A 27,715-nucleotide genomic window follows, 5' to 3' on the forward strand; every position below is an offset into this window, starting at 1 on the left:
CTAATAGTAACCACTTTTAATATTTTAAGATTATCGATATTTTATATTATTTGATAATCAAGTATGATAATCAAATAATATTAGATGATTTAACCTAGTACCTAAACCCCAACAAACGCCCCTGAGAGGTAAACGTAATTAACTGGAATATATATTTATGCCGACGCTTGACACGTGACTGAAAGGAGTCTCCAAGTTAATTAAGAAGAAGAAACCTCCTTTCGTATTGTAAATAAAAATGGTAAAACTGTCTACCAACTAAAAATACCACCTTTAAGCTAAGTTATAATTTAAGTAATTATTTTATATAATCACTGAAGTAATCCAGAAAAAAAAAAGAATTATATTGCAAGCCACGCTAACCCAACAACACAACTGCCCACTCTTACTGCCTATTTTCTTTGCATGATGTCCCACTCACAACACAGGCGGTTAGCCATGAACCAACCTCAGTTTCAATCTGATAGCTCCTTTTCATCTTCTCAATTACCCACCCGTTGCTCTTCCTTTGCCTCTAAGTCTGACTCCTGTTACTCTACTCATCATTCTCGTCATCATAACCTCTTCTCTTTCCCTCATTGTTGTTTAAATGTTTGGTCCGGTTCCAGGCTTTGGGGCGCTCGCTTGAAGTCTTGCAATAGTAACCAACAATCCTGCATGGCAACTCAACAGGGACGCGTCTCGTTTAGCATCCCATTGGAGACAGTAATTCATTGATTAATTTAACTTGGTTTTGGTTAGTGTTTATGTGTTGTTATATTGGTTTCTGTGTTCTGATATATTGGTTTAACTAAAATTGTAATGCAGAGAAGAAAGAAGGTCAGTCGGCAGCAAAAGAAAGAGGAACTTGAAAGAGAGGTATGACTGTGTTTTATATTTATGTTATAAGTTTGGTTTCTTAGTTTCCTTGTTCACATCATGATTACCGCCATTAGACAATGTAGATATGAGTTATACAGCTGTTAATTTTATTTCTTGATGAACAAGAAGAAAAGTTTGTGAACTGGAAGACTTCCGATCAGTTTGCATCCCAGGAATCATCGTAGTTTAATTACATGCATATCCTCTAAAGTACAGCATAAACGGCTTGTTCTAGTGATCAAATTTAGAAAACTTAAGCATTTCCCTAGGCCGCCATATGAATACAACAATCTAATTGCATTTAATTCAAGGCATAAATAGTCTTCGGTCGATCGACTTTGAAATAATTATCACCATGTGTTGCAGAAAAAGCTTCTGGTTAAATTCTGCGTCCTAAAGTCAATTCATGAGATCTCACCATACACCATAAGGCAATTTAAAAGTACAAAGAGACTTTTCTATTCAACCAACCGATTACCGACCTTGCTGTATATGGTTAACCTACTCTACGATAGCAATAAATGAGAACCATACTCCGCACTCATTATCTTTCTCATCTCTTTCCCACAAAAGGGAGAGCTAGAAAGAAATATTAACCATGCCTTCCTATGCATATAATCGTAGGAAAATCTTATGAATCTTGAATTGTTTTTTTTCTTATATTGATGTTTACCTTAAAGAAATTAAATTTTATGGAAGAGTTTTACACAAAAGAACCAATGAATTACAATATGTCTAAGGTTGACATGATTTACACAGACTTTAAAGCAACTCTATCATTGAAAGACATATATGTGCAATTATTCAACTACCCTTTTTGCTTGGAAGCAAAAAGATGATGTGGTGAAGAATATTATTCATCTATGTTGATGATTAGTTCATGTTGCAGGTTTCCATGCTTCAAAAAATGCTGAAGCAAGAAGAAAAAATGCATGAGATTTTTGCGGGCATACATCACAGTCATGATGCTGCCGTTCCTATCCCAAATTTTCTTCCTCCTAAGGTAACTTCTTTCTTCCTTTAGTTTTCATTATATAGCTCCAGCCACACTGTACCAAAACACAGTAATTTAATTTCTTGGAGTTGCATGTAGAAAACTGATTTTTTTAGAAATATTCACTAGAGAAGTTTAGCACTAGCACCTTGACTCTGTAAAAAGTTTTATATCTTGTCATATTAATATCTTAAAATGTGGGCTAATGGTAAAAATTATTACCTCATTGTAACATTCTTAAAGAAGAAAAAAAAAAAAAATTGACAGAAATTTGACTAAAATTGGTTCCTTTTTTCATATTTTAAAAATTGTATTCATCAATTCATTGAAAATCGTATGTTATTTGATGCATTGAAGTGATAAATTTGTATATTAATTATTCCATTTTGATTATTTGGACTTTCTCTTCTTTAGAAGGATGATAGAAGAGAATAATTATATTAGTCTAAAGTTTTATTCCGATGATAAACTCAGGCGAAGGAGCTCTTAGCAGAATTAGCTATGGTTGAGAGCGAGATCACTCGATTAGAAGGCCAAATTACTCAACTTCGACTTGGTTTGAAACACGAACAGGAAATGACTAAGGAAGCAAAATCAAAGCAATGGCAATGCGGTAATCTAAACAACCTTCAACCCTACTCAACAAATATGAACAACAATTCATCAAGCCCTATGAACAAAGATGGTAACGATCAGAAGATGGCATTTGAGACCAAGGCATTGCATTTCATTAGTAAAGCTATAAAAGGTGACTATAATCTCAGTGACTTCAGAACGAATGAGAAAATGGGAAACTTAACATTCTTCGGTGATCAAAAAGAAAATCATTTCCATGAGGAGGCTAAATTTCAAGATAAATTTCCCAGAAAAAGTGGACTGCTGAAGCCTGCAGCTTCGCCGTTGCGAGATCCTAGACATCCAACCCCAAGGGTAGGCTTCAACTTCATTTTTCTAGTTTATTATTCCAATTTGTATATGATTTGCTTTTATTTGATGGTCGTAAGATTAGTATATTATACTCATCTCCTTTACGATTTTGGTGTAATTATATAGCAAAGCAAACTTTATTAAACCGTGGGGTATTCAGATTGTTTGTAAATACATAATATTGTAGGCGCGCTAAGGGAAAACTTATATGCACCAGCACCAAGCCCGATGTCAAAACCTGGCACCGGTGCTGCGGTGCAGTTGCAATGCGTCCGACGCTGTCATAGCATCGGGTATATATACAGTAACCCAATACCACTGGCGTTGGTGTAATGGAGAAATTGCGTCTGAGAAATATACTCAAACGTTGCAAATGAGATTACTAATTGTATGTTCTGAATTACTTTGTTTCAGCCGAGGGAACGTATTAATACAGAGCTCTCCATGGATCTCCCACCGAAATCTTTGTCAGGTTCAATTCTGTTAGAAGAGAATATCCAGAATTGGCAACCCAACAAGCTGTCTGAGAACATCATGAAGTGTTTGAACTTTATATATGTTAGGCTATTGAGAACAGCAAGAGCGATTGAGTTAGAGAAATCAGGCCCTGTTTCCAGGTCTGTGCATGCCTCTTTAAGTTCAAGGAGCTTCAGGGCTGAGACCATCTCCAACTCAAAGTCGAACATTATGTCACAGAAAGATTCCAGACAACAGGATCCTTATGGTATTTTCGATGTGGAAGAGTCCATTCCAAGGGACATTGGCCATTACAAAAACCTGGTTATATTCTCATCCAATTCCATGGATCCAAAATGCATTTCAAGCTCCAGTTCTGTAACTCTGATAAAAAAATTAAGGTATGCTGCAAAACTTCCTGAAATAGTTGCACAACTATATTCCCGGAATGCCCATTTACATTCATTTGATTTCGCCTTTTGTCTTTGTGGACTACAGGATCTTGATGAACAATCTTCAGACGGTAAACTTAAGAGTGTTAACATACCAGCAGAAATTAGCATTCTGGATCAACATGTTCAACGCTTGTATCATGCATGTATATTATGGACAAAGCCATTTCTTCTCCTTTTTATTTTTTTTTTTAATTTTTTATTTCTTACTCTTTTTATAAGAGCTCATTTTATATCTGTTTCCATCGCAATTTTAGGGATTTCTCCAATATGGAGTGCCTAATACTCCAGAGAAATTGATCGCATTAATGAACAAGGTATATGTTAATTGTTTGGCTACATTGATTGAATTTTAAAATCAGAGGGATACAAAATTTGTTCCATGACCAATTAGTCATGACTGTAAATGGTTCCATTTCAGGCAACTCTGAACATTGGAGGCAACACCATAAATGCTCAAGCAATAGAGCACTATGTTTTAAGGAGGCCACCATCTTCCAAGAAGAAAGAAGTAAACATGACTGATTAGAATGTTTGATGTATATTTATGCAACTAATTTATCATGTTCGATTGATTGGTTTATAAATTTTCATTACACAGGTTGATCAAAAGGGTGAAAAGGATGATAAAGAAGCCATCGTTCGTAACCTTTATGGACTCGAGTCCACGGATCCTAATGTCACATTCGCTCTCTGCTATGGAACCCGTTCGTCACCGGCGGTAACTTAGACAAAACAAATATCCATCCATGCTCTTCTTCCGACCATTCTCATTCAATTGAAAATTAAAATTGTGTATGTGCAGGTGAGAATATACACAGCTGAAGGTGTTATCGGCGAGTTGGAGAAATCAAAGCTAGAGTATCTGCAAGCTTCAATCGTGGTGACCAACACAAGAAAGATTGCAATTCCAGAACTTCTGATACGAAACATGAATGATTTTGCGATGGACATCGATACACTGGTGGAGTGGGTTTGCCATCAGTTGCCTACATCTGGATCGCTGAGAAAATCAATGGTGGATTGCTTTAGGCAGGGCCATAACAGTGGCAAAATCTCTACTTCAGTAGAGAAGATCCCATATGACTTTGAGTTCCAGTATCTATTAGCAATATAAAGTTAATGCTACATAATTTACATGGAAATTGACACAATGGCTTCAAGGATAAGAAGCTTTTACTTCCTGCAGTCTGTATATGGATATAAGAAACATGTGAATGTTGAAACATTTTTCCTCCATTGATTTTGATGATTAATCATTCTAATGTTACCGAATCACTGAGAATATGGGATTTTGAAATTATTTCATCACTGTGGTTCATTCCAGAAATCTATGGGTATGAAGAGGAATATTAATTAGGTGGGAAATTGTGGTGGTTGAGACTTGGTTGTTTAGCATATTATTTAAAGTTGATTAAGCATCATCAATGTCAAAGGATAATGTTAATGATGGAATTAGGAAACTTCATCCTTCCTTCTACTTTAAGGTTTTAAAAGAAAAGCATATCTGTTTGGTTATTGCCATGGGAAACATATCTTAACAATTAGACCTGGCAAACGGGCAGGCCGAGCGGGTATGGGTCGGGTAGTTGTGGGTCGCGGGTAAAACGGGTATGGGTAAACGGGTGAAATTTTGGAATGAGTAAAAATATGTATGACCTGTATCCGCTTGTGCAGGTACGAGTGGACCTGCTGGTCAGCCATGTTTTAACATGTTCTTAAATACAAAATCAAAATCAAGTAAAACTCACTTCCTCATAAAATTTCTTAGTTTCCTCACCTCCTCAATTAGAGGTGGGCAGGGACTGGTCCCAAATGGGACCAGTAGCTCATGGGCCTGGGATTGGGCCTAGGCCCATGAGCAAAATAAGGACCCGGACCGGTCCTATGGGCCTCGACAATTTCTTTTCCCCCCCAAATCTTTTTTTATATTTTAGGGGCGAAACGAAATTTTATAGGGGGTTTTTAGTATTTTGTAAGGGTAGATTAGTAAGTTTTTAAAAAATAATTAATTAATTAATTAATAGTTAATTTTAATTTTAATTTTTAAAATAAATTCACATTTCACACATTCACGTTTCACAAATAAACAATTAAATAATTTTTTTTAATTAAATTATTCATTTTCATCGTCAATAGTATTTACATCATTCAAATCAGTATTTCTAAAGAGTTCGAGTAGTTCGGGATCTTCAGGGTGCTGTTGTAGTCTTCTTTCTGCATGAGTCCAACCCGTAAACACGTTAGCACTTCAATCATCTCATCGGTTAAAGAACATCTTCTGTCTTCAACAATTCGACCACTCGTTGAAAATGTTGACTCAGATGCAATTGTAGAAACCGGCACAGATAAAATGTCACATGCCATTTGGGCTACAATGGGGAGTCGACTTTCATGTTGGTTCCACCACTGAAGAATATCCATATCATGTTGCTCCTTCATCGTCATATAGGACAGGTCCACTTGTAGGTAACGATTCAGCTCATTTGGTCTATGTATGTATGAGCTGGAGCTGCTACTTCTGCCACGTTCCACATACGTCCACTTGCTCGATCCTTGACGGAGAGCTACATTAAGGTCCGGATCCTCTCTCATGAACGTTCCACTTCCACTTCCACTGTATCTGTTCTCATATAAACAAAAAAAGCTCTCCAATTTTTGTTTAAAGTTAGTCAAATAAGATATATAATCATGTCCTAAATGATGACCTATCTCAGTAATTATATAGTTAACTACGTGTAATTTAAACCTAGGATCTAGAACAAGGCCTAATCCATATAAGAATAGAATATCTAACCAATATCTCTCATATTTTTCTTCCATCTTTGAAACAATTTCACTTAAAATGTTATTATATCTATATTGAGCAAAAGTTTTAGAAATTTGAAGTAAAATATCTAACACTAAATTAGTAGTTGGATAATAAATATCACTTAATGTATTAATATCATCATAAAAAATTTGAAGAAATGAATAAAAAAATTCACAAACCGCCCAGTCATCATAGCTGACAAATTCCTCTGGATGGTTATTTTGGTTGACGAAATCTGTAATTTATTTCGCGGTTGGCAAAGCTTTTTCCAACATCAGGTAGGTGGAGTTCCAATGGATAGGCATGTATGTACATAACTTCAAAGGTCGAACCGGTGGGTCCTCTTGCTTACAATATTTGACGTACTCCTGTCATCTTTTATTGCTACCGCTAACGATAAATCCGATAGCTCTGCACACCCTCTCCATCTTCAAATGTATAGCATCTACACATGCTTTAACTATCAAATTGATGATGTGGCAAGCACATCTCTGGTGAAAAAATTTGCCTTCAGCATGCGGATCCAATTTCTTTTCAAATAAAGAGATTGTTGACGGTGTTAGCAGCTACATTATCAAGCGTTAGCGCTACAACTCTATCAGTTAATAAATATTCTTGCAAAACTTCAAGAATGTTAAAATAAATAGTTTCAGCACTATGTTTTTCATATAATGGTTTAAACCTATCAATTTTTGTTGTAAACCCCAATTATGATCTAGAAATGTACTGTGACAGTTAAAAAATTGGTTTTTGATCTACAGCCCATATGTCTAATGTAAGTGCAATAGATATATTTCTAAAATTTTGAAATTTGTTTTTAAGTTTATTATTTATTTTGTTATAAAGTTTTAGTATCTTTTCTACTTGTACTTCTACTAACAGCAGTATATGGAAAAATGCAGTTTTAACCATATGAATAAAAAAAGGATTTTCAGATAAATAAATGGGAGAGTCCGTAGCAACTATATATCTTGTTATTTCTCTCGTGCAACATGTGCATTTTATTGTCATGTTGGAGAGTTGAGGATTGGAGTTAAAATTAAGTTGAGTTTGAATTTGTCTACCTGATCCGCTTGAAGATGCATCGGGCACTGCATTATTTGGTGATGCTTCTTCCCACGTGTTGTCGCATCGTCGAATTCTCCTTCTCAGCGCCAATAATGGTTCCACAAAAATTACATATCCCACACGATTCTTCCCCCTCCCCATTGTCTTTGGCCGTTTTGATTTGGTGAAGTATCGCCATACATGGACACGACCCTCTTTGACGGTCGGGGGGTTGGGCTATGCCCGTGCCCGTTGACTCACAGCTCGTATGTGTTTGGCTCACCTCGTCCCGACCAATATGGTTGTGGAATTGAAGCTGCTTCCTTTGAGAAAATGGTGAAAAGGATTGAAGCCTTCCATTTCTTCATTGGATAGAAGTAAAATTGATTTGGGGAAGCCATTATAAATTTATGATAAATATAAATAATTAAATGAAAAGAAATTAAATATAATATGAAATTATGATGATATTGAAAATAGAAAAAAATTTGAATAATATGATAAATTATAAATATAAATATAAATTGAATGAGAATAATTAAAATGAGAAATGATTGGAGATTGGAGTAGAGAGATTGAGAGAATGAGAGATGATTGGTGTGGAAAAAATGAAAGATTTAGGGTTCTTTATAGTGTAGTTGGGGGGGGGGGGGGGGGGGGGGGGGGGGGGGGGGAATGAAAAAAAAAAAAGTTATAATTTATATTAACTTATAACCGTGGCTGTGATCGTTGCCAGCCAACGGTTAAAATAAAACATTACCGTTGGCTACTGCAGGCCTGCAGCAGCAACAGTTATTTTAAAACTTTTTTTTTTTAATAAATTTTGTCAAATTTCATTTTAGCCCTCATATTTTAGTTTATTTAAAATGATAGGGGGTTTTAGGTAATTTGATAGGGACTATATTGAAAAAATAAATTCGACCCAGGCCTGGGACCGGTCCCAAGCCCGGGCCCAGGAGGGCCCATGCCCTATGGGACCAGGCCTCTCAAGGACGTCCTAGGACCGGATTTTGGGCCCAGTCCCAAGCCCACCTCTATCCTCAATCAAAAAAACACATTAAAATTCAAAATCTAATCAACTTAAAAAAAACCACATACAATACCTACTGAATATTATGTTCAATTCCTTGACAAGGACTTTCAAATCCCTAACTCCCCAAAATATCATTAAGTCATCCAGAAGAAAAGAGGTAAACGACATATCCACCCAAGGTTTGACAAAATCTCAAGTTGGTACCAGGTTACATTTATTCTAAATTCCCCCTTTAAATAACAGTGTTAGCAATTTTTAGGGTTTAGAGGGTGCAATTATCATAATGCCCTAACCCTAATTAAAAATTATTTTAACCCCTAAATAGTAGAGAAATAAAACTTACCATTTTATTTTTCAATTATGTCAAAAACACCCTCGGTCACTAACACACCCTCATCGAAAATAGCCTGATTTGGGTTGTTTCCGACGGCGTCGAACTCGTGGTCACCTCTATACCTTCCACGTAGTCCGTCATCCAAAACCCCTCTGGCTCGACTATAGGCCCCTCCAATCGTTGGTATTAGGCTTAGTGTTTCGTATTCTACTGGATCCGGTCGATTTCGACGGCAAAAATCCAATTGGACACCACCATTGCAACCAACGTCTCCAAATCTATAAAACCCATGTCGCCAGCAACACGTTTCGTCATCGTTGCCGATCGAGAGTTCATGGTCATTAGCCATTTTTTGGTGAAGTGGTGGACGGCAAACAGTGAGCTGTCGTGGCTAGGAAGGTTAGGGGTTTTGTAGGGGACGATGCGAAGGAGTCAAAAGGTGGTGGTGATTGGGGTTTCGCCGTTCAAAACGGCCAGAAACCAGAAAAAAACAGTCGCATGTTGCAGCTACCGTGGTGACGATCGGTGAGTGATAAGGGGTTGTGAAGGGTATGGTTTTGTAGAAGGGAGGATAGGGGTTCAAATGGTGGTGACAAGGGTGATTTTGGGTGGAAGAATCGTCGAAAAAAGGGGGGTGAAAAACGTGGGGACACGTCTGCTAACGTGCGTCGAATGGTGTTAGAGGCAGCGGTCTGCTAATGTGTGTCGCCCACGTAAAATGACGAATTTACCCCTTTACCATTACATCAAACATTTTTCTGTCACCTTAAGAGTGAGAATCTGGAATAAATGTAACATGGGGTACCAACTTGGGATTTCATAAAACTTGGGTGGGAATATGTCGTTTACTCAAAAGACAAATAAGCAACCACAAATTTCAATTACAAAATACAAACCTAATCACAAAGGAAAAGAAATGTAATCAGAAACCACAATATTCCATCCAACATTTAAAAACAAAAAAAAAAAAAATATTAAAAAAAAAAGTTTTAACTTAACATTTAACAACTAAAGTTGCCAAACAAAAAACTAGAGAAAATCAAAAAATTACAATCTGCTGAATCGGAAACAATATCCCCAAGCAAAAGCCCATAAAGCATTCCTCCAATCGACCCCATCCTAAACCAGAACCAAACTTGCTCTTCTAGGTGGTTGTTACGCTGCAGATACGTATATCTGGGCTGACTCGAATACCCATAAAATGGAGGAGGTGGCAGTTGCGTTGCCGCAGTAGAGAGAGAGGAAAGATAGCAGTGGATGGAAAGAAGAAAAGAGAAAAAGAATGGTCTGTTATAAATGAAAGGTTAATGGAAGGAAGTAGAAAAATGAAGAATGAGAAGCAGTGGCAGTTAGTGATGGCAATGGGCGGGCTAGGATCGGGTATCCGGCCTAGGGCCCAAGCCCGACCTCATGACAAAGGCCCAAGCCCAGCCTGAGCCATCACGGGTATGACAAGTAAAGCCTAAGCCTGATGGGCCGGATATGACAAGTAAAGCCCAAGCCTAGCCGATGGGCTTTTGTGAACCTCAAACCGGCCAAGCCCGCCCATTTTTGTGAATTTTTAAATACTAATAAATTTCAAATTTTTTATATTTTTAATTCTAGAAACAATTTGTAAATATTAATTTATTTTCTAATACCACCAAATATATAAATAACTTTCCATAAAGTGGTCATCCATTCATGTAGGGTTTGGGAAATGAGTATATATTGTAGGATAATCTTGTAATTAATATATAGTATAAGGGTAATTTAATATAATTAATACTAAAATGTCGGCACGGGTTTGAAGACATACCCAGGCCTGGCCCGTACCAAGGTCGGGCCTTAAAATCAGGTCCAGGCCTAAGACCAAGCCCCGCGAACATCAGGTAAAGCCCGACCTTTTGGGACGGGACGGGCCGGTCGAGTACCGAAATATCGAGTCATTGCCATCTCTAATGGCAGTGGGTTAATATGAGAATGAGATGAAAACCTTAAATATTTTTTTTGTGTGGGTACCCGCAGGCACCCATGGGTATACTCGGTCCACCCATTATTTTACAACGGGGTCAGATACGGGTAATATTGGTTACTTGTACCTGCCTGTTTACTCGGGTACCCGAACCGCAGTACGGGTGCAACTGCGAGGGTATTAACAATTAGGATATCCTGTATCTAAATTTAATTATATTACATCAACTTGAAATATTTAAAAAACAGAATATGGATTAATTAATTTATAAAATCCTTAAATATGGTATTCCATATGATCTTTCATTGCAGGTCAAATAGTTTCCATATTGCTCTGAATTTGATATTCGTAGTCAAGGTTGATGGGTTTGTTTTCCCACATCCAATAAAAAGGAATATTAACAAATCTTGTAGTTATGGTTCAATTTTGTTTTGACTTTTGGTTGGAAGTCACCAAGCAATATTTCCAAAATGAATTAATACAGTCGCTTTCTTCATCAACTTGGCTAATGGGTCTCAAGTCCAACATAACCTCACATTGAAAGTTTGAAACATTAACCAAATAATAGTCTGATAACATTTTTTATCTATAAACTTTTAATATTTTAAAGGAATTAATACAGTTCGCTTTCTTCATCAACTTGGTTAAGGGTCTCAAGTCTCAACATAATCTCACATTGAAAAGTTTGATACATTAACCAAATAATAGCGGTAAAATTTTTCATCTATAACTTTTAATTTTTCCAAAATGAATTAATACAGTTCGCTTCTTCGTCAACTTGGTAATGGGTCTCAAGTCTCAACCTAAACACTCCATTGAAAGTTTGAAACATGAACGATAATGGCTTGATAAATTTTTTCATCTACAAACTTTTAAAATACAACTTATTACTAAATTATATTCCGTTTTCGATTCTGGTATCGTTGCAACCCATACACTACATTCTCTTCCTAATCATCAATTACTAAAACCCTTAACCTTACTCTGATTGACTTCGCCAATAGCTGGTAATGAACGGCGTAAGGTTGCGCAATCACTTTCTTCAAGTTAAATTTGATCAATCACAATGGTTAACCATCAAAATCCAATTTCCATACCAAATGATCATGGTATCCCCTCTTCAAAAGTTCAATATCTTAGACCAATTATTTTTGGTTCACCGCTAAAATAAATTTAAATAATAATACTTAAAGTGATATTTAAAATTTATAGATAAGAAAAATTATTGATCCATTATTTGGATGAAAAACAGTTCGTTAACTCTAATTTAAAAACACAATTAATTATACTCATTCTAACTTCAAAACGAAGAAAAAGACTTTGATAAAACGAAAAATTAACTCCTGTCCATCAATTAGATTTGTTTAATCTCAGTTTCAACAATTTAATCAAAAAATTTACAATATCCAAATACTTACATCACAATCAAATCCGCCTAACTTAAAAAAAAATCAATTTATCAGCCGCCAGTGCCACCCGCATCCATCATCTCGGCCCCAGAGAAACGTTATGTCGCTAGGAGGTTTAAATTTATCCACCCAAACCCGAGAATCCAAATACAACTTCGAAATCTCCGCGACACGCGTCCCATATACTGGCCCGCTTATCAGGATCAACATCAGCGCACTCCAATGCGACACGTATCAACTTCTCTGCCACATCGATCGGAAAAGAATCCCTAAGTCTTTATCAATCCATTCCTAATCTCCCTCCCTTCCACTGCCATCATCACCCTTCGTTCATCGCCAATTCTAGCGGTCTCAGTCACCGAAGTTCTCATGAATTCGCCACGTGACTGTTCAAACTGATTATAAAGGCTCTTCACCTGATAAAAGCTCCAATATAACACACGCCTAAACCGTACACGTCCGATTTCTGCGTCGGAATTCCGGTCTCCCAAATTCCGGCGACATGTAACCTCTCACTCCTTCGAATTGCATTTCTACTACTCGATCTCTTAACGATACACCCGGTTCTTCTCCATTATTTCCGATATTTCGGTCACTTTTCCGAAATCTGAACCTTATCTCTTCTTTCAGATTCCTCCTCGATTCTCGCACAACTGAGCCGTGCCGAAATGACAAATCTTAGCGTTAAACGACGGCTCCGTCACTATAATGCTACTACTCTTAATATGATTATGAACAAGAGTCAAGTTCAAGCCGGTATTATTATGAATGTAATCAAGGCCATGTGCGAGATCTGTGGCGATCTGCATTCTCGACATCCACGGGACAATACAGTAAAATCCGGATTCTTTGAATTTCTCAAACAATCAGATAAATTTGCACCGTTGATGAATTCATAAACGAGATAAATATAATCATCAGGATATAGAAGCGCCATGTAACTGATGATGCTGTGGTGGCTCCGACAGATCACCGATAATCTCTCTTTCAAATGTTGCATCTGGAGTTTTCGACGAAACTTGCGTTGGAAATATGATGACGTCACGGCCACGCAAGTTGCAGCGCCAAAAGTTGGAGGAAGCACGAAGAGGTGTTCTTCAATAAGAAATGTTAGTGGCGGCCCGAAATTCGGAAAACTAAGATGTTAGGGCTTTCGGAGATGGATTCCCGGAGACTGGATAAAGAAGTCGACTTGAAATGGATGTACCTGAAGACGAAGGTTTGAATTGAGATGAAGAAGAGGTGGGGGCTGCGTATTCGGCGCTGGTTGAAGAAGTAGAAGGATCGGAAAAGTTCGGTGGAGTACGAGGGGATTGAGAGGAGCGAGTTCGGCGGGTTTGAGAGGATTGAGTGGGGCGAGTGGGGTGGGATCGGTGGCGTGGGTTGCCATTTCGTTTTGCACATAGAATTAGGGACAATTTATACAAAAATGTTAGTGGGGGGTTCTGTCTTTGGGAAGGACCAATAATAGTGTTATCATTAGTGGGATTCACGTTGGACGCGGTTGACGGTTGGAACTGGGTAAGGTGAGGGAAAGGGCAGAAAGAGAAAGAGAAGGAAGAACCAAAGTCGTGTAATGTGCGCACGTAAAGGAGGATGCGCATGATAGTGTCACGACCAATGAGGTTTTTGGCGGAATTAAAAGACGAGAATGACGAAGTTTGAGGCCTGATCGGCTTACACATATCCAAGGTTTACGGTAACGATAAAGTGGTATTTAAAGTTTTGAAATAATAAAAGATATTTTGTCGTGTTATTAGTGATTTTCATTTGGTAATATAAAAAGACTAAATATCTTAAAAGTTTGTATTTTAGTTTTTTATAAATTTAAAATTTCTAAAAAACTCATAGGTTTGCTAATTTAACTAAAACACCCAACATATAAAAATTGTTAAAATCACAAAAACACCTTTACTATTCGCAGTGCCAGATTTGGCCACTATCGTCGAAATCTAACCGGAAAATTGAGTTAAGACTAGACCTTCTTCGGATCTATGTCGTACGCGTCGATATGGTCTTTTTCGGTCAGACTTGTCATAGATCTAGTCGAAAAAGGCCAGATCATCTCGTCTAGATTTGGCCGTCGAGAGTTTTTACGGCCTCGACGCCAGACTGCCTCGACGGCCAGATCTGGCATTTTCTGACCAGATCTGGCATTTTGGACCAGATCTATGGATCTGGCCAGAAAAGGCCAAATTGACTGTTACGACATAGATTCACGTGTGATGGGCGGAATCTGGTCCGAAAATAGTTACGACACGATCTGTGTCGTAACGTAATTTTTGGCTAGATTTCGGTGGTGGTGGCTAAAAATCTGGCACTACAGGTGGTGGAGTGTTTTGTGATTTTACAAAAAATTTATACATTGAGGTGTTTAGTTAAATTAGCAAACATTAGGGGTTTTTTTTTTAAATTTATAAAAAACTAAAATACCAAACTTAAGGATATTTAGTATTTTTATTTATCAAACAGAAAATCCTAATAATATATGACGAAAAATACCTATTCATGTTTACTTTGTCGATGTAACAATTGAGTATGTGCAAGCGCTGGGCGAAGTTTGAAAGAGTGACAGGACACGAGTAAAAGTTTTCTTATCAGTAAACATTATTTATTAATTTATTCAATATAATAGACTTGGTTGGAAGAATTTTTGTTCTTTCTCCAAAGGGACTGTGATACTAAGTTGGGTATTGGCATGTGAACACCAGCCAACTTTATTACTAATTCATAATTGCGTTGCTGTAGTCGGCAATGAGAGAGAAAACTGAAGTGGGAAGATTGCTAGGAACTTAACTCGCTATGGAGCAATCGAAAGTTGTGGTTCACTTTCTTTCTTTCTTTCTTATAAAACTAGGATTTGGGAATTGAATAATCGTCTGACTAGAGGCATTTTGGTACTTACAAGGGCTGTCAAGTTACTTGAACGTGATTTTTGGTAATGTGAAAAGTGGAAAATAAATTGACACGACACGTTTTTGTTATGAGTTTAGAAATGATGTTAATGGAATCCCGGATTAGAAGGTGGGACAGAGTAATGGAAGTATTTGTTATTTAGAATTAAAGGAAATTAAAATGGACAAGAATAAGTATGTTGGACACAAAAAGGATAATTTCTCGCTGTTAATCCAGATTGCTTCTGATAGTTGTTACTATTGAATTTTTTTTTTTTTTTTTTTTTTTATCGAGGATGTTCGGGTGTTTAGAGGCCAAAAATCACCTTGGCCCCAATAGGAAAACAGGACCACAACGAAGAAAGGGTCAGGCCCAGTCCTAGAGACCATAGCCAAATTAATCACCTTTGATACGAGATACGGCCGGCCCCAAACATTCTGGGCATGGACCTCCCAGTTCTAGCCACTTCATGGGGCTTATGTGCGACTCAGAGCCCATGCCCCCACTGATCATTTTCCTGTTCCGTTCAATCTTTATTCGAAGTCACTTTCCTGTTCCTGGCCTTGTTTCTACTTAAAGTGACTTTCCTGGTTAGCTCATCGGGTAATCGGACGCAGGTAAGACAGCTCAACCACGCCTTAACTTTTCTAGGGTTTGCATCAGAGTTACACTTGACTCCTAACTGTCAGGGTTGGGAGACAAGCAGTCACATTATAAACAGAAGCAGTTTCTCACCAGGGGAGCATGATTACCCTTGACACCCGCAGTTATTATTGCAGAGCTTCCGTCACTGCCAGTAGTCACAGTCTCCAACTAGACTTCCGGTAACCCCTTACTCCCTAGCCTTCACAGTAAAACCTCTTTAAGCTTGCTAACTTGATCGTCGGAGTGCAGACGGCAAACACCACCGCGGTGTTTTCGTGCGCTTCACGCGGTGTTTATTGACTTGTGACAGTGTACAACAGATTGGTAGTGGCCACCATAAGGATCAATCCTTCATTCCGTACCAGTAGATGTTTACTCTACATCGGGACTAGTTTATGTGACGTCGATTATGTTTTTTAGGATTCTGACCATATAATGCTTATTAAAATATGAGAGAAGCGAATTTAAGGTCGTAGAGTAATCTAATCAAGAATCTTTATCGACGGCAATAATAATCAAAAAGGTCTATCAAAGCATATTGACTGAGAGTAAGTTCTACCTCTCCAACTTTCACTAACAAACATATTGACTAGGTTCTATCACATGTATACTTTCCAATGGTCATCCCACACCACTGTCAACCGGTATGCTTCTACAACTTCTAATAATTATATATTCAATTGGAATTATATTTGGAAAATTTTCCCCATCCAGGCTTTTAAGGTTTGTTAAAATCTAAATTCTTATAAAATTTTGATAAACAGGAATTGTATTTTTATATTATTTTTGAGAAACAATGTCATCTTAAGCGCTTTAACCTAAAATATCAAATGTTTTTAAAAATTAGAACCAAACGACAGCAAAACAACTAGATTGGAGTGGCCGTGAAAATGACGTCGACTAATTTATAAATGTCAATTAATAGACGACAAATTCTTAAAAAAAATGTAATTGTCGTATGCGTCACTTTCACCGACTGTTACGATTCGATTTCTTAGTTGCTTATGAATCTCCTAAATGCTGACTTTTTTAATATTGGTGATTGGATGTAAATACATTAACTTCTTATACAAAATTTCGAAGCCGAAAAATAAAAATAAAAATTAATTTAAATATAACAAACATGCTAATTGGATAACCGAAGAGAGGACCCTCAATTAGCTTAATTAACAAATTAATTAATTAAGAATTGTGAAGTTAATTAAAGGTTACATATATGGTTTTTGACATTTTGTAATGGAAGTTATGGAATGGATCAAGTGGACTTTATAGGATTTTCAAAGGGTTTTTTTGATAATTTACAAGAAACATCTTTAATATTTCTGGGTTGGTTGGAATATATTAACCTTTTCAACTCTGAATTATATAAAAGGTACAATACATGAACATTCCCGGTCAATAGTTATTAGTTGCTTAAAAAAATTAATCCATGGGTGAATTTGAACTTATAAGGTGGTATAGATGATCGATTCGTTTATGGGTGGTGGGAGGAACAGGTATGATATAGAAGCCGCATCTAAAATGCACAATTTGACTTCAGGATGACATAGGTAGAAGCATTATTGCATGAATATAATAATTATAACGAAATAAAAAAGAATCACGCAGGTATATTATAATAAAAGTAAACAACTTTTTTCCTTAATAAATAACTTAGCATACTTTTTCATATATGGACTTTTTAAATATCACTAATACCTAAAATTTATATTCTATTTTTCAGTTTCAACATCATTATGCACCACACCACTCACAAAAACACTTCAAACACACTCTCGTCGACCCCATCAATTGACACCTAAATTTTTCATCTACGGACTTTTTAAATATCACTTAACTACCTAAATTTATATTCCATTTTCAGTTTCAACATCATTATGACACCACACCACTCACAAAAACCCTTCAAATACTACTCTCGTCGACTCCATCAATTGACGACAATCAAGCGATTAGGGTTTACACAATCGTCCCTCCCAAACTAAATTCTGATCAATTTAAACTATCAAAATCTAACATTCCACCACTAAAAAACTCATCGACATTTCTTCTTTAAAAGTCTCGACACTTAGGATTGAGTTTGCTTTTTGTTTGTTGATATAAATTTAAATAATAAAATAATATTTTAAAAATATATGGGCCCTACCATTTAACATTATTTGGTTGAGAAGAAGTCGTTAACCGTGAACTCTTATAAATAAATACAGCTAATAAAAATCATAGAAGCAAAATGGTATAGAACCCTTTGACTGAAGGCATACAAAATTTGACCGTTGAGTTTGCTTTTGCGGCTGCTATTGATGCAAGTCAGACAGACACTGAATTTAGTTGTTATTATCTCCAAATTCCAATGAATATTAGACTGGACTTTATAAATTTTAATAGAGAGTTGATACCTCTATCCCTAAAGTCTCAACAATATCATAATAATGTTAATGTTATCATAGTATTAAGAAAAAATTAAATAACAAGCAGAAAGTTTGTTCTATATTTTTATTCAAACATCCACCGTTGATTAATCATGGGAAAGATGACAAATACAGTGATATATTAACATGTCAAGCAAATATGATTTTGGTCATTAAAACAAGAATTATGAGGAGTTTGGATCTTCTTGGGCTGGGCTAAAGCTTAGATTCTTTTTACTGTTTGGGCAATTCACTTTGACTTCAAATAAAATCAATCAATCAAAGAGCAGAAGAGACAAAAAAATTCTAAACAGATTACTCAATAATCCTAATTCTATTTCTTTTTCCTGCTTCCTACCGTTCGCCTTTGATAATGTATAAATTTACGACTGAGGGTCCTCTTGCTTTCGATTAAATTTACGAGTACTCAACTCCTGTGACTGCATCTTCTTTGTTGTAGAAACGAAAGAGGTTTTGACCTCTTATTTCTGGCTCTGCAGCCACCCAACACAGAACGCATCAAATAAACTAAATTATGTGCTTGTAGTACCTTTATTTATATTAATCTCACAGACCTAATACTATGAGGAAAACAATATCATAAATAGGAAAACAGTTTCTATTTACAATAGAAAACGTACTAACCAACTGAGAAAAGATAAGTAAACCCATCCCTCCCAGGCATTCTCACTTTCTTTTTGCAACGCAATTCCTAATCCAAATCAAAATTTAAAAAACGAAGAAACTACTTGGAAATCCATTTTTCTGGTTGATTTTTTTTTTTTTTTTTTTTTTTTTTTGTGATAGACTAGTTTGTCTGCATCTTAACTAATCCAAATTACCTTGTGTTAGTAAAATACCCACGGGTATTATCGATCACACGTTATTTTTCTGGTGGGTAGGTTCAGGAATTATTTGGTTACCTGTATTGCCGCTTTAACCGCGTACCCGTAAACCCGCAAGTACGGGTGCAACTTTGCTAGGTCTATAACAATTAGGATCTCTTGTATTCTAATTTAATTATATTACATCAACTTGAAATATTTAAAAAAGAATAGGAAAAATTATTTATAAATCCCTAAAATAGATATTCCAATGATCTTTCCATTGCAAAGTCAAAGGTGACTGGTTTTGGTATTTCCCCATCCAAAAAGGAAAGAGCAATGCTGGCTTACTCCCCTTTTTTTTTCTTTCTTACTTACTCATGTGGTAGGGGGTGTAAGAAGAGAGAGAAGAGAGTAAGAAAGGAGATTACATGAGTGAATAAGAGAATAGTAAGAAGAGAGAGTAAGACTAGCATTATTCAAAGAAATATTAACACTCTTGAGTTTTGGTTCAATTTTGTTTTTGACTTTTGGTTGGCAAGTCACCCAAGCAATATTTTCCAAAATGAATTAATACAGTTCGCTTTCTTCATCAACTTGGCTAATGGGTCTCAAGTCTCAACTATACTCACATTAAAAGTTTGAAATATAACCAAATAATAGCTTATACATTTTTTATCATAAACTTTTAATATTTTCCAAAATGAATTAATACAGTTCGCTTTCTTCGTCAACTTGGCTTAATGGGTCTCAAGTCTCAACCTAAACTCACATTGAAAGTTTAACATTACCGAATAATGGCTTGATAAATTTTTTCATTCACAAACTTTTAAAATACACTTATTATACTAATTTATATTCCTTTCGATTCTGGTATGTTGCAACCCACACCATACCATTCTTTTCCTAATCATCACTTATTAAAACCCCTAAACTTACTCGATGACTCCCCATCGACTGGCAACAAACGATTGAAAGTTTCGCAATCACTTTCTTCAAGTTAAATCTGATCAATTACAATTGTTAACTATCAAAATCCAACTTTCCATACCAAATGATTCATTGGTTTCCTCTTCAAAGTCAATATCTTAGACCAATTTATTTTTGGTTTACGTTAAATATAAATTTAAATAATTAAACTTAAAGTGGTATTTTAAAATTTATAATAAGAAAATATATTGATCCATTATTGGTGGAAAACAGTCGTAACTCTAATTTAAAAACACAATTAATTATAATCATTCTAACTTTCAAACGAAGAAAAAGACTTTGATAAAACGAAAAATTAACTCCTGTCCAATCATTAGATTTGTTTAATCTCAGTTTCAACAATTTAATCAAATAAAATATACAATATCCAATACTTACATCACAATCAAATCGCCTAACTTAAAAAATCATCTTTATCAGCCGCCAGTGCCACGCCGCATCCATCTATCTCGGCCCAAGAATAGTATGTCGCTAGGAGGTTTAAATTTATCCACCCAACCCGAGATCCAAATACAACTCGAAATCTTCCGCGACACGGTCCCATATTGGCCGCTTATCAGGATCAACATCAGCGCACTCCAATGCGACACGTATCAACTTCTCTGCCACATCGATCGGAAAAGAATCCCTAGTCTTTATCAATCCACTTCTTAATCTCCCTCCTTCCACATGCCATCATCACCTTCCGTTCATCGCCAACTAGCGTTTAGTCACCGAAGTTCTCATGAATTCGCCACGTGACTGTCAAACTTGTATTAAAAGGCTCTTCACCTGATAAAAGCTCCATATAACCACGCCTAAACCGTACACGTCCGATTTCTGCGTCGGAATTCGGTCTCCCGAAATTCCGGCGACATGTAACTTCACTCCTTCGAATTGCATCTTCTACTACTCGATCTCTTTAACGATACAAACCGGTTCTTCCCATTATTTCCGATATTTCGGTCACTTTTCCGAAATCTGAACCTTTATCTTTTTTCAGTTCCTCCTCCGATTCTCCGCACAACTGAGCCGTGCGAAATGACAAATCTTAGCGTTAAACGACGGCTCCGTCACTATTATGCTACTACTCTTAATATGATATGAACAAGAGTCAAGTTCAAGCCGGTTTATTATGAATTGTAATCAAGGCCATGGCGAGATCTGTGGCGATCTGCATTCTCGACATCCACGTGGACAATACAGTAAAATCCGGATTCTTTGAATTTCTCAAACAATCAGATAAATTTGCACCGTTGATGAATTCATAACGAGATAAATATAATCACGGATATAGAAGCGCCATGTAACTGATGATGGTTGTGGTGGCTCCGACAAATCACCGATATCTCTCTTTCAAATGTGCATCTGGAGTTTTCGACAAAACTTGCGTTGGAAAATGATGACGTCACGGCCACGCAAGTTGCAGCGCCAAACGTTGGAGGAAGACGAAGAGTGTTTCTTCAATAAGAAATTGTTAGTGGCGGCGCCGAATTCGGAAAAACGTAGATGTTAGGGCTTTCGGAGATGGATTCCCGGAGACGGATAAAGAAGTCGACTTGAAATGGATGTACCTGAAGACGAAGGTTTGAATTGAGATGAAGAAGAGTGGGGGCTGGTATTCCGGCGCTGGTTGAAGAAGTAGAAGGATCGGAAAAGTTCGGTGGAGTACGAGGGGATTGGAGGAGGAGTCGGGCGGGTTTGAGAGGAGTGAGTGGGGCGAGGTGGGGTGGATCGGTGGCGTGGGTTGCCATTTTCGTTGCACATAGAATGGGACATTTATCAAAAATGTTAGTGGGGGGTTTCTGTCTTTGGAATGACCAATTAATAGTGTTTATCATTGTGGGATTACTTTGACGCGTTGCGGTTGGAACTGGGTAAGGTGAGGGAAAGGGGAGAAAGAGAAAAAGAGAAAGAAGAACCAAAGTCGTGGTAATGTGCGCATGATAGTGTCACGAACAATGAGGTTTTTTTTGCGGAATTAAAAGACGATTGATCGATGTCGGAAGACTTCCACATACCAAGGTTGCAGTGACGTAAAGTGGTACTCAAAAGTTAGAAACGGTAAATAAGTGTGCATCGTTATATGCTACAGTAATCTGTTTTGGTATATAAAAAAGCTAGAGGTGCGTTTGACTCACCCTTTTTATTATATTCCCAATCCATATCTCAAATATGTTAGCACATAGTCCAGAAATATTATCTGTTTTTAATACTTTTAGACCCCATAAGGTTATTAATTTCACTAAATACCCTAAAAAAAAGTTTAAAATTAACAAAACAAACCTCCAAACCCAACTTTGAGATTCACGACAAACCACCGTCAGTGATAGCCGGAATCTGTACAACGGCAAAATCTGACCATAAATGGCAGAATTTCATCCGATAGCGGCCGCAGCAATGGCCCAAAAAAATTTGGGCTATCGTGACCGAAAATGACGGTCACATACATTTGGCGTGCTGACGGCAAAGATGGCGCTCATTTGGCTTCTGACGTCGACATCATAACAGGTCGTAGATCTGGCCTTTTTCGACCAGACTATTGGGTGGATCTGGCCGGAAAAGGTCATAATGATGCGTTACGGCACAAATCGGGAACCAAAATTTTCGGCTAGTTCCAGTGGTGGTGGCCGGAATCTGGCACTGCAGGGAGTGGGGTGTTTTTGTCATTTTATATATTAGGGTCTTTAATTAAATAGGAAACCTAAGGGTTTTTTCATAAATTTTTAAAAATTTACCTCGTAATACTCCTATCAATATTCGATACTATCCCCAAATCCTATCCAAAATACAACACCAAACGCACCTTAGATGCCTTTAAAAGTTTGAATGTTAGTTTTTTATAAAATTAAAAATTTCTAAAAAACCCTCTAGGTTTGCTAATTAAACAAAACACCCAACTAGAAAATTTGTAAAATCAAAAACACCTCACACTCGCAGTGTAGTTCATGCCACTATGCTCGGAATCTGGTGTCGAAAATTAAGTTACGACACAGACCCCTTCGGATCTGGGTCGGAACGGTTTGTCTGCCTTCCGATCAAATTTGTGGTACGGATATGTGTCATAAAGTGGCAAAGACCAGACCAGACCAGATCTACGTCCACATCTAGCCGTCGAGAGTTTTGGTGCCTCGACGACTAGATATAACTGTAGATCTGGCCTTTTCTGCCAGATCGCATGGATTGGCCGAAAAAGGCCAGCTCGAAGCGTTACGACACAGATTGAGGGTCTGGGCTGTAACGCAATTTTTCGGGCAGATTCTAATAGCGGTGGTCGAAATATGGCACTGCAAGTGGTGGGGGTGTTTGTGATTTTATAAAAAATTTTATATGTTGGGGTGTTTAGGTAAATTAGCAAGCCTAGGGGTTTTCTTAAAAAATTTAAATTTACAAAAAACTAAAATATAAACTTTTAAGGACATTTTAGTGTTTTCACTATTATCAAATAGAATCACTAACACACGGAAGATATATTTGTTGTTATGATAAATCTTGGGTATGTGTAAGACGTGTGACCCAAGTTTGAAAGAGTGACAGGCTGACACGAGGAAAATTTCTTATCAGATAACATTATTATTAATTATTCAATATAATTAGACTTGGTTGGAAGAATTTTGTTGCTTTCTCCAAAGGGAGTGTGAATACTAAGTTGGGTATTGGCATGTGAACACCAGCTAACTTTTATTATACAATTATAATTGCGTTGCGGTAGTCGGCAATGAGAGAGAAAACTGAAGTGGGACAGATTGCTAGGAACTTTACTTCGCTATGGACGCGTGAAAGTGTGGTTCAACTTCTTTCTCTTTCATTAAACTAGGATTGGGAATTGAATAATCTTCTGATAGGGCATTTTGGTACTCTACAAGGCTGGTCAAGTTACTTGAATATGATTTTTGGTAATGTGAAAAAGTGAAATAAAATATGACACGACACGTTTTTTGTATGAGTTTAGAAAATGATGTTAATGGAATCCCGATTAGAAGGTGGGACAGGAAGCATGGATATTTGTTATTTAGAATTAAAGAAATTTATAAAATGGTCAAGAATAAGATATGTTGGAACACAGAAGGAACAATTTCTTCGCTGTTATCCAGATTGCTTCTCATAGTGGTTAACTATTGATTTTTTTTTTATTCGAGGTTTCCGAACTAATTTACGGAATCAATAGTTTTTTAGGACTCTGAAAACTTATGCTTTATTAAAAATTGAGAGGAATGAACTCAAAACCTCTAAATAATATATTCAAAGAATTTTATTCGAACAACCTAATATCCAATGGGTAATCAAGCGTATTGACTTGTAGATTAAGTTTAATCTCTCCAAATTTTCACTAACAACTATTGACTAATTCTATCATTTTAACTTTCCAAGGTCATCCCCACCGTGTCAGTTGGTTTCTACAAACTATCTTCAATTTGGATTACTATTTGAAATTTTCTCATCACAGGCTTTGTTAAGTTTTAAAATCTAGTTAATTTATATAAAAATTTCGATATAAAGGATTTTATTATTATTATTATTTTTGAAGTATATTTTCCTCTTTTAAGGCGTTTAAACCACACAATATATCAAAGTTTTAACAAAATGTAGAACCAACGCACAGAAAAAAACTAGATTGGAGGCCGCGAAAACACGTTGACTAATTTATAAATGTCATTAAATACATTAATGTCGGTCACTTTCCATTATCTGGTTTACGATTCTATTCTACGTTGAATTAGTGAATTTCCTAACATGCTGAAGTTTTTAATATTGGTGCTATTGAGTTATAAATAACTTCCTTGTACTAAATTTCGAAGCCAAAAAATAAAATTAATTAAATCTAAATCAACATTGCTAATGGATTAATACGAAAGACCTCAATTAGCTTAATTCCAATCAAAATTAATTATAAAAACATAAAGATTTTTGAAGTAGTAAAGAGCTAACAATTTATCGGTTTTTTGACATTTGTAACGGAGGTTGAATGGATCAAGTGTGACTTTATTCGGATTGCAAAGGGTTTTGATAATCTTGAAGAACATCCAATAGTTTCGTGTGGGTCCCACCAAAGTTTGATGAAATGACAATTTTCCACCCTCAAGTTTAAAAATGACAAATTTCCTACCTCATTAGGTTCAATATGTTTTCGCATTTTTTTGTTAATATTTTCTTAGAACGGAGAGAAAGGTATCCTTAAGAAATTGACTTTTATAAATTTTTAATTAGCTAAACAAGCAAAAAGAGAAAATAGTAGTCCCAACCTAAAAAGTTATGAATAATGTATGAAATTATTTTAGAGTAAATCATCTTAATAGTTATTTAAATGTCATCAATATTATCCTATTATTCAATAATCTATTAACATTATAGGTTCTTTCATTAATATAATGTTTTCATTTTCCTAATAATATAACAAATATTCAGAATTAATAAATAACAAAGAAAAAATATCTTTCCACGTAAAACAAGAATAATCGAGAAAAGACATTTACTAATTAAACTTTGAATATAAAAACTATTAAGAAATAATTATTTAACAGGTATTTTCGTCTTTTCAACTTAAATATAATAGAAAACCTAAACAGGAACATAAGAATGGTGGAGAAAATGTCATTTTGAACTTGATGGGTGAAAAGTTGTGATTCATCAAACCTTGGTAGTGCGCAATGTGTTTGCCCTTTCTGGGGTGGTTGGAAACATGGTTATCAAATCGTGCTTTGTATCGGTATCGAAAACTAATTTTTTGAATCGTGTACGGTAGTGTATCGTTAGCGTATCGTAAATACGCCTTTTTCAAACAAGAATAAATAATAATCAAAATTTTCTAAAATAATATCTAATCCCCAAGATTAATTAAAGAATTTTGTGGTATTAGTTGACTTTACATTGCAGTATTGACATAATCAAAATAATCATAAAATTTCAAGATTAAATTATATATTATATCTCCACTTATATTTGTTATCATGTAAAATGGGCAATATGTCACTCTTCACTTTTCTTCATTGCAACAAAGGTAATTTGGACAGGTTTTAGTGAACTGGGTTGGGGCTTGGTTGGTTTGACACAGATTTTGTTTTTTTTGGACGTGTGGCCCAAACTAATAACAGTCTATATGTTTTTTTGTTTTTATCGATATTTTTAGGGATACGAAGGCATACGATGAAGTAGTAGGATACATACAACATATCGATAGTTAGGTTCACTCTTGAACGATCGTTGGCGACTATATCGAATTTATGTATGGATACGTATGGGATGTAAGATATACAACCATGGGTTGGAAATATTAACTGTCAGGACTTCATTATATAAAAGGTACAATACCCAAGACACCTTCCCCGTAATAGTTACAGTTTTGCTTAAAAGTATCCACTTGGGGGTAAACTCTTAAAGGGGTCGTATGGTATGACGATGCGTTTTATGGAGGTGGGGGGGGCACAATGTTATGATACAGACAGGCCTCTATTTAAATGCAACTTCTGACTCATGATGACATAGATAGAGCGATTATTGCATGAAAAAATATATAAAGGAAATAAAAAATACACTTAATGATCCTAACTCCCCAAAATACTCATTAAGTCATCCAGAAGAAAAAGAGTAAACGACATATTCCCACCCAAGGTTTGACAAAATCTCAAGTTGGTACCCCAGGTTACATTTATTCTAAATTCCCACCCTTAAAATAACAGTGTTAGCAATTTTTAGGGTTTAGAGGGTGCAATTATCATAATGCCCTTAACCCTAAATTAATAAATTATTTTTAACCCCTAAATTAGTAGAATTATAAAACTTACCATTTTATTTTCAAATTATGTCAAAAACACCCTCGGTCACTACACACCCTCATCGAAAATAGCCTGATTTGGGTTGTTTCCGACGGCGTCGAACTCCGTGGTCACCTCTATCACCTTCCACGTAGTCCGTCATCCAAAACCCCTCTGGCTCTCGACTCATAGGCCCCTCCAATCGTTGGCGTCATTAGGCTTAGTGTTTCGATATTCTTCACTGGATTCCGGTCGATTTCGACGGCAAAAATCCAATTGGACACCACCATTGCAACCACCGTCTCCAAATCTATAAAACCCCATGTCGCCAGCAACCGTTTCGTCATCGTTTGCCGATCGAGAGTTCATGTTCATTAGCCATTTTTTGGTGAAGTGGTGGACGGCAAACAGTGAGCTGTCGTGGCTAGGAAGGTTAGGGGTTTTGTAGGGGACGATGCGAGGAGTCAAATGGTGGTGGTGATTGGGGTTTTCGCCGTTCAAAACGGCCAGAAACCAGAAAAAACCAGTCGCATGTTGCAGCTACCGTGGTTGACGATCGGTGAGTGATAAGGGGTTGTGAAGGGTATGGTTTTGTAGAAGGGAGGATAGGGGTTCAAATGGTGGTGACAAGGGTGATTTTGGGTGGAAGAATCGTCGAAAAAAGGGTGAAAAACGTCGGGGACACCGTCTGCTAACGTGCGTCGAATGACTGTTAGAGGCAGCGGTCTGCTAATGTGTGTCGCCCACGTAAAATGACGAATTTACCCCTTTACCATTACATCAAACATTTTTCTGTCACTTTAAGAGTGAGAATCTGGAATAAATGTAACATGGGGTACCAACTTGGGATTTCATCAAACCTTGGGTGGGAATATGTCGTTTACTCAAAAGACAAATAAGCAACCACAAATTTCAATTACAAAATACAAACCTAATCACAAAG

The 27,715-nt window shown here is 36.5% G+C and overlaps 1 protein-coding gene and 2 pseudogenes across 2 annotated transcripts; 1 reads left to right on the plus strand and 2 right to left on the minus strand.

The window, feature by feature from the left end:
• Window positions 1–445: 445 nt before the first annotated feature.
• LOC116132558 lies at window positions 446–4,852 on the plus strand. 2 transcript variants are annotated; one of them, XM_031418225.1, is made up of 10 exons: window positions 446–736; window positions 808–858; window positions 1,751–1,864; window positions 2,330–2,785; window positions 3,197–3,639; window positions 3,737–3,836; window positions 3,948–4,007; window positions 4,112–4,201; window positions 4,292–4,411; window positions 4,496–4,852. In XM_031418225.1, exons 3-10 carry the CDS (start codon window positions 1,757–1,759, stop codon window positions 4,805–4,807), a joined length of 1,689 nt encoding a protein of 562 aa, XP_031274085.1. In that variant the 5' UTR covers window positions 446–736; window positions 808–858; window positions 1,751–1,756; the 3' UTR covers window positions 4,808–4,852. The 2 variants fall into 2 exon arrangements, with proteins under 2 accessions (XP_031274085.1, XP_031274084.1); XM_031418224.1 differs by having other exon boundaries at window positions 446–705.
• Window positions 4,853–12,400: 7,548 nt separating this feature from the next.
• LOC116132572 lies at window positions 12,401–13,964 on the minus strand (annotated as a pseudogene).
• A 6,563-nt stretch (window positions 13,965–20,527) lies between these two features.
• Window positions 20,528–21,774, minus strand: LOC116132573 (annotated as a pseudogene).
• Between the last annotated feature and the right edge of the window lie 5,941 nt (window positions 21,775–27,715).

This window comes from Pistacia vera, unplaced genomic scaffold (assembly GCF_008641045.1).
Source record: "Pistacia vera cultivar Batoury unplaced genomic scaffold, PisVer_v2 Contig255, whole genome shotgun sequence".
NCBI lineage: Eukaryota > Viridiplantae > Streptophyta > Magnoliopsida > Sapindales > Anacardiaceae > Pistacia > Pistacia vera.

What these genes read in the sequence shown, in the direction of transcription:
- LOC116132558 (XM_031418224.1), top strand. Translation starts at nt 658, where the DNA reads ATGGCAACTCAACAGGGACGCGTCTCGTTTAGCATCCCATTGGAGACA. An exon ending in CAAATTTTCTTCCTCCTAAG is followed by an intron (nt 1,865 to 2,329) that starts GTAACTTCTTTC and finishes TGATAAACTCAG; the next exon opens with GCGAAGGAGCTCTTAGCAGA. An exon ending in CTAGACATCCAACCCCAAGG is followed by an intron (nt 2,786 to 3,196) that starts GTAGGCTTCAAC and finishes ACTTTGTTTCAG; the next exon opens with CCGAGGGAACGTATTAATAC.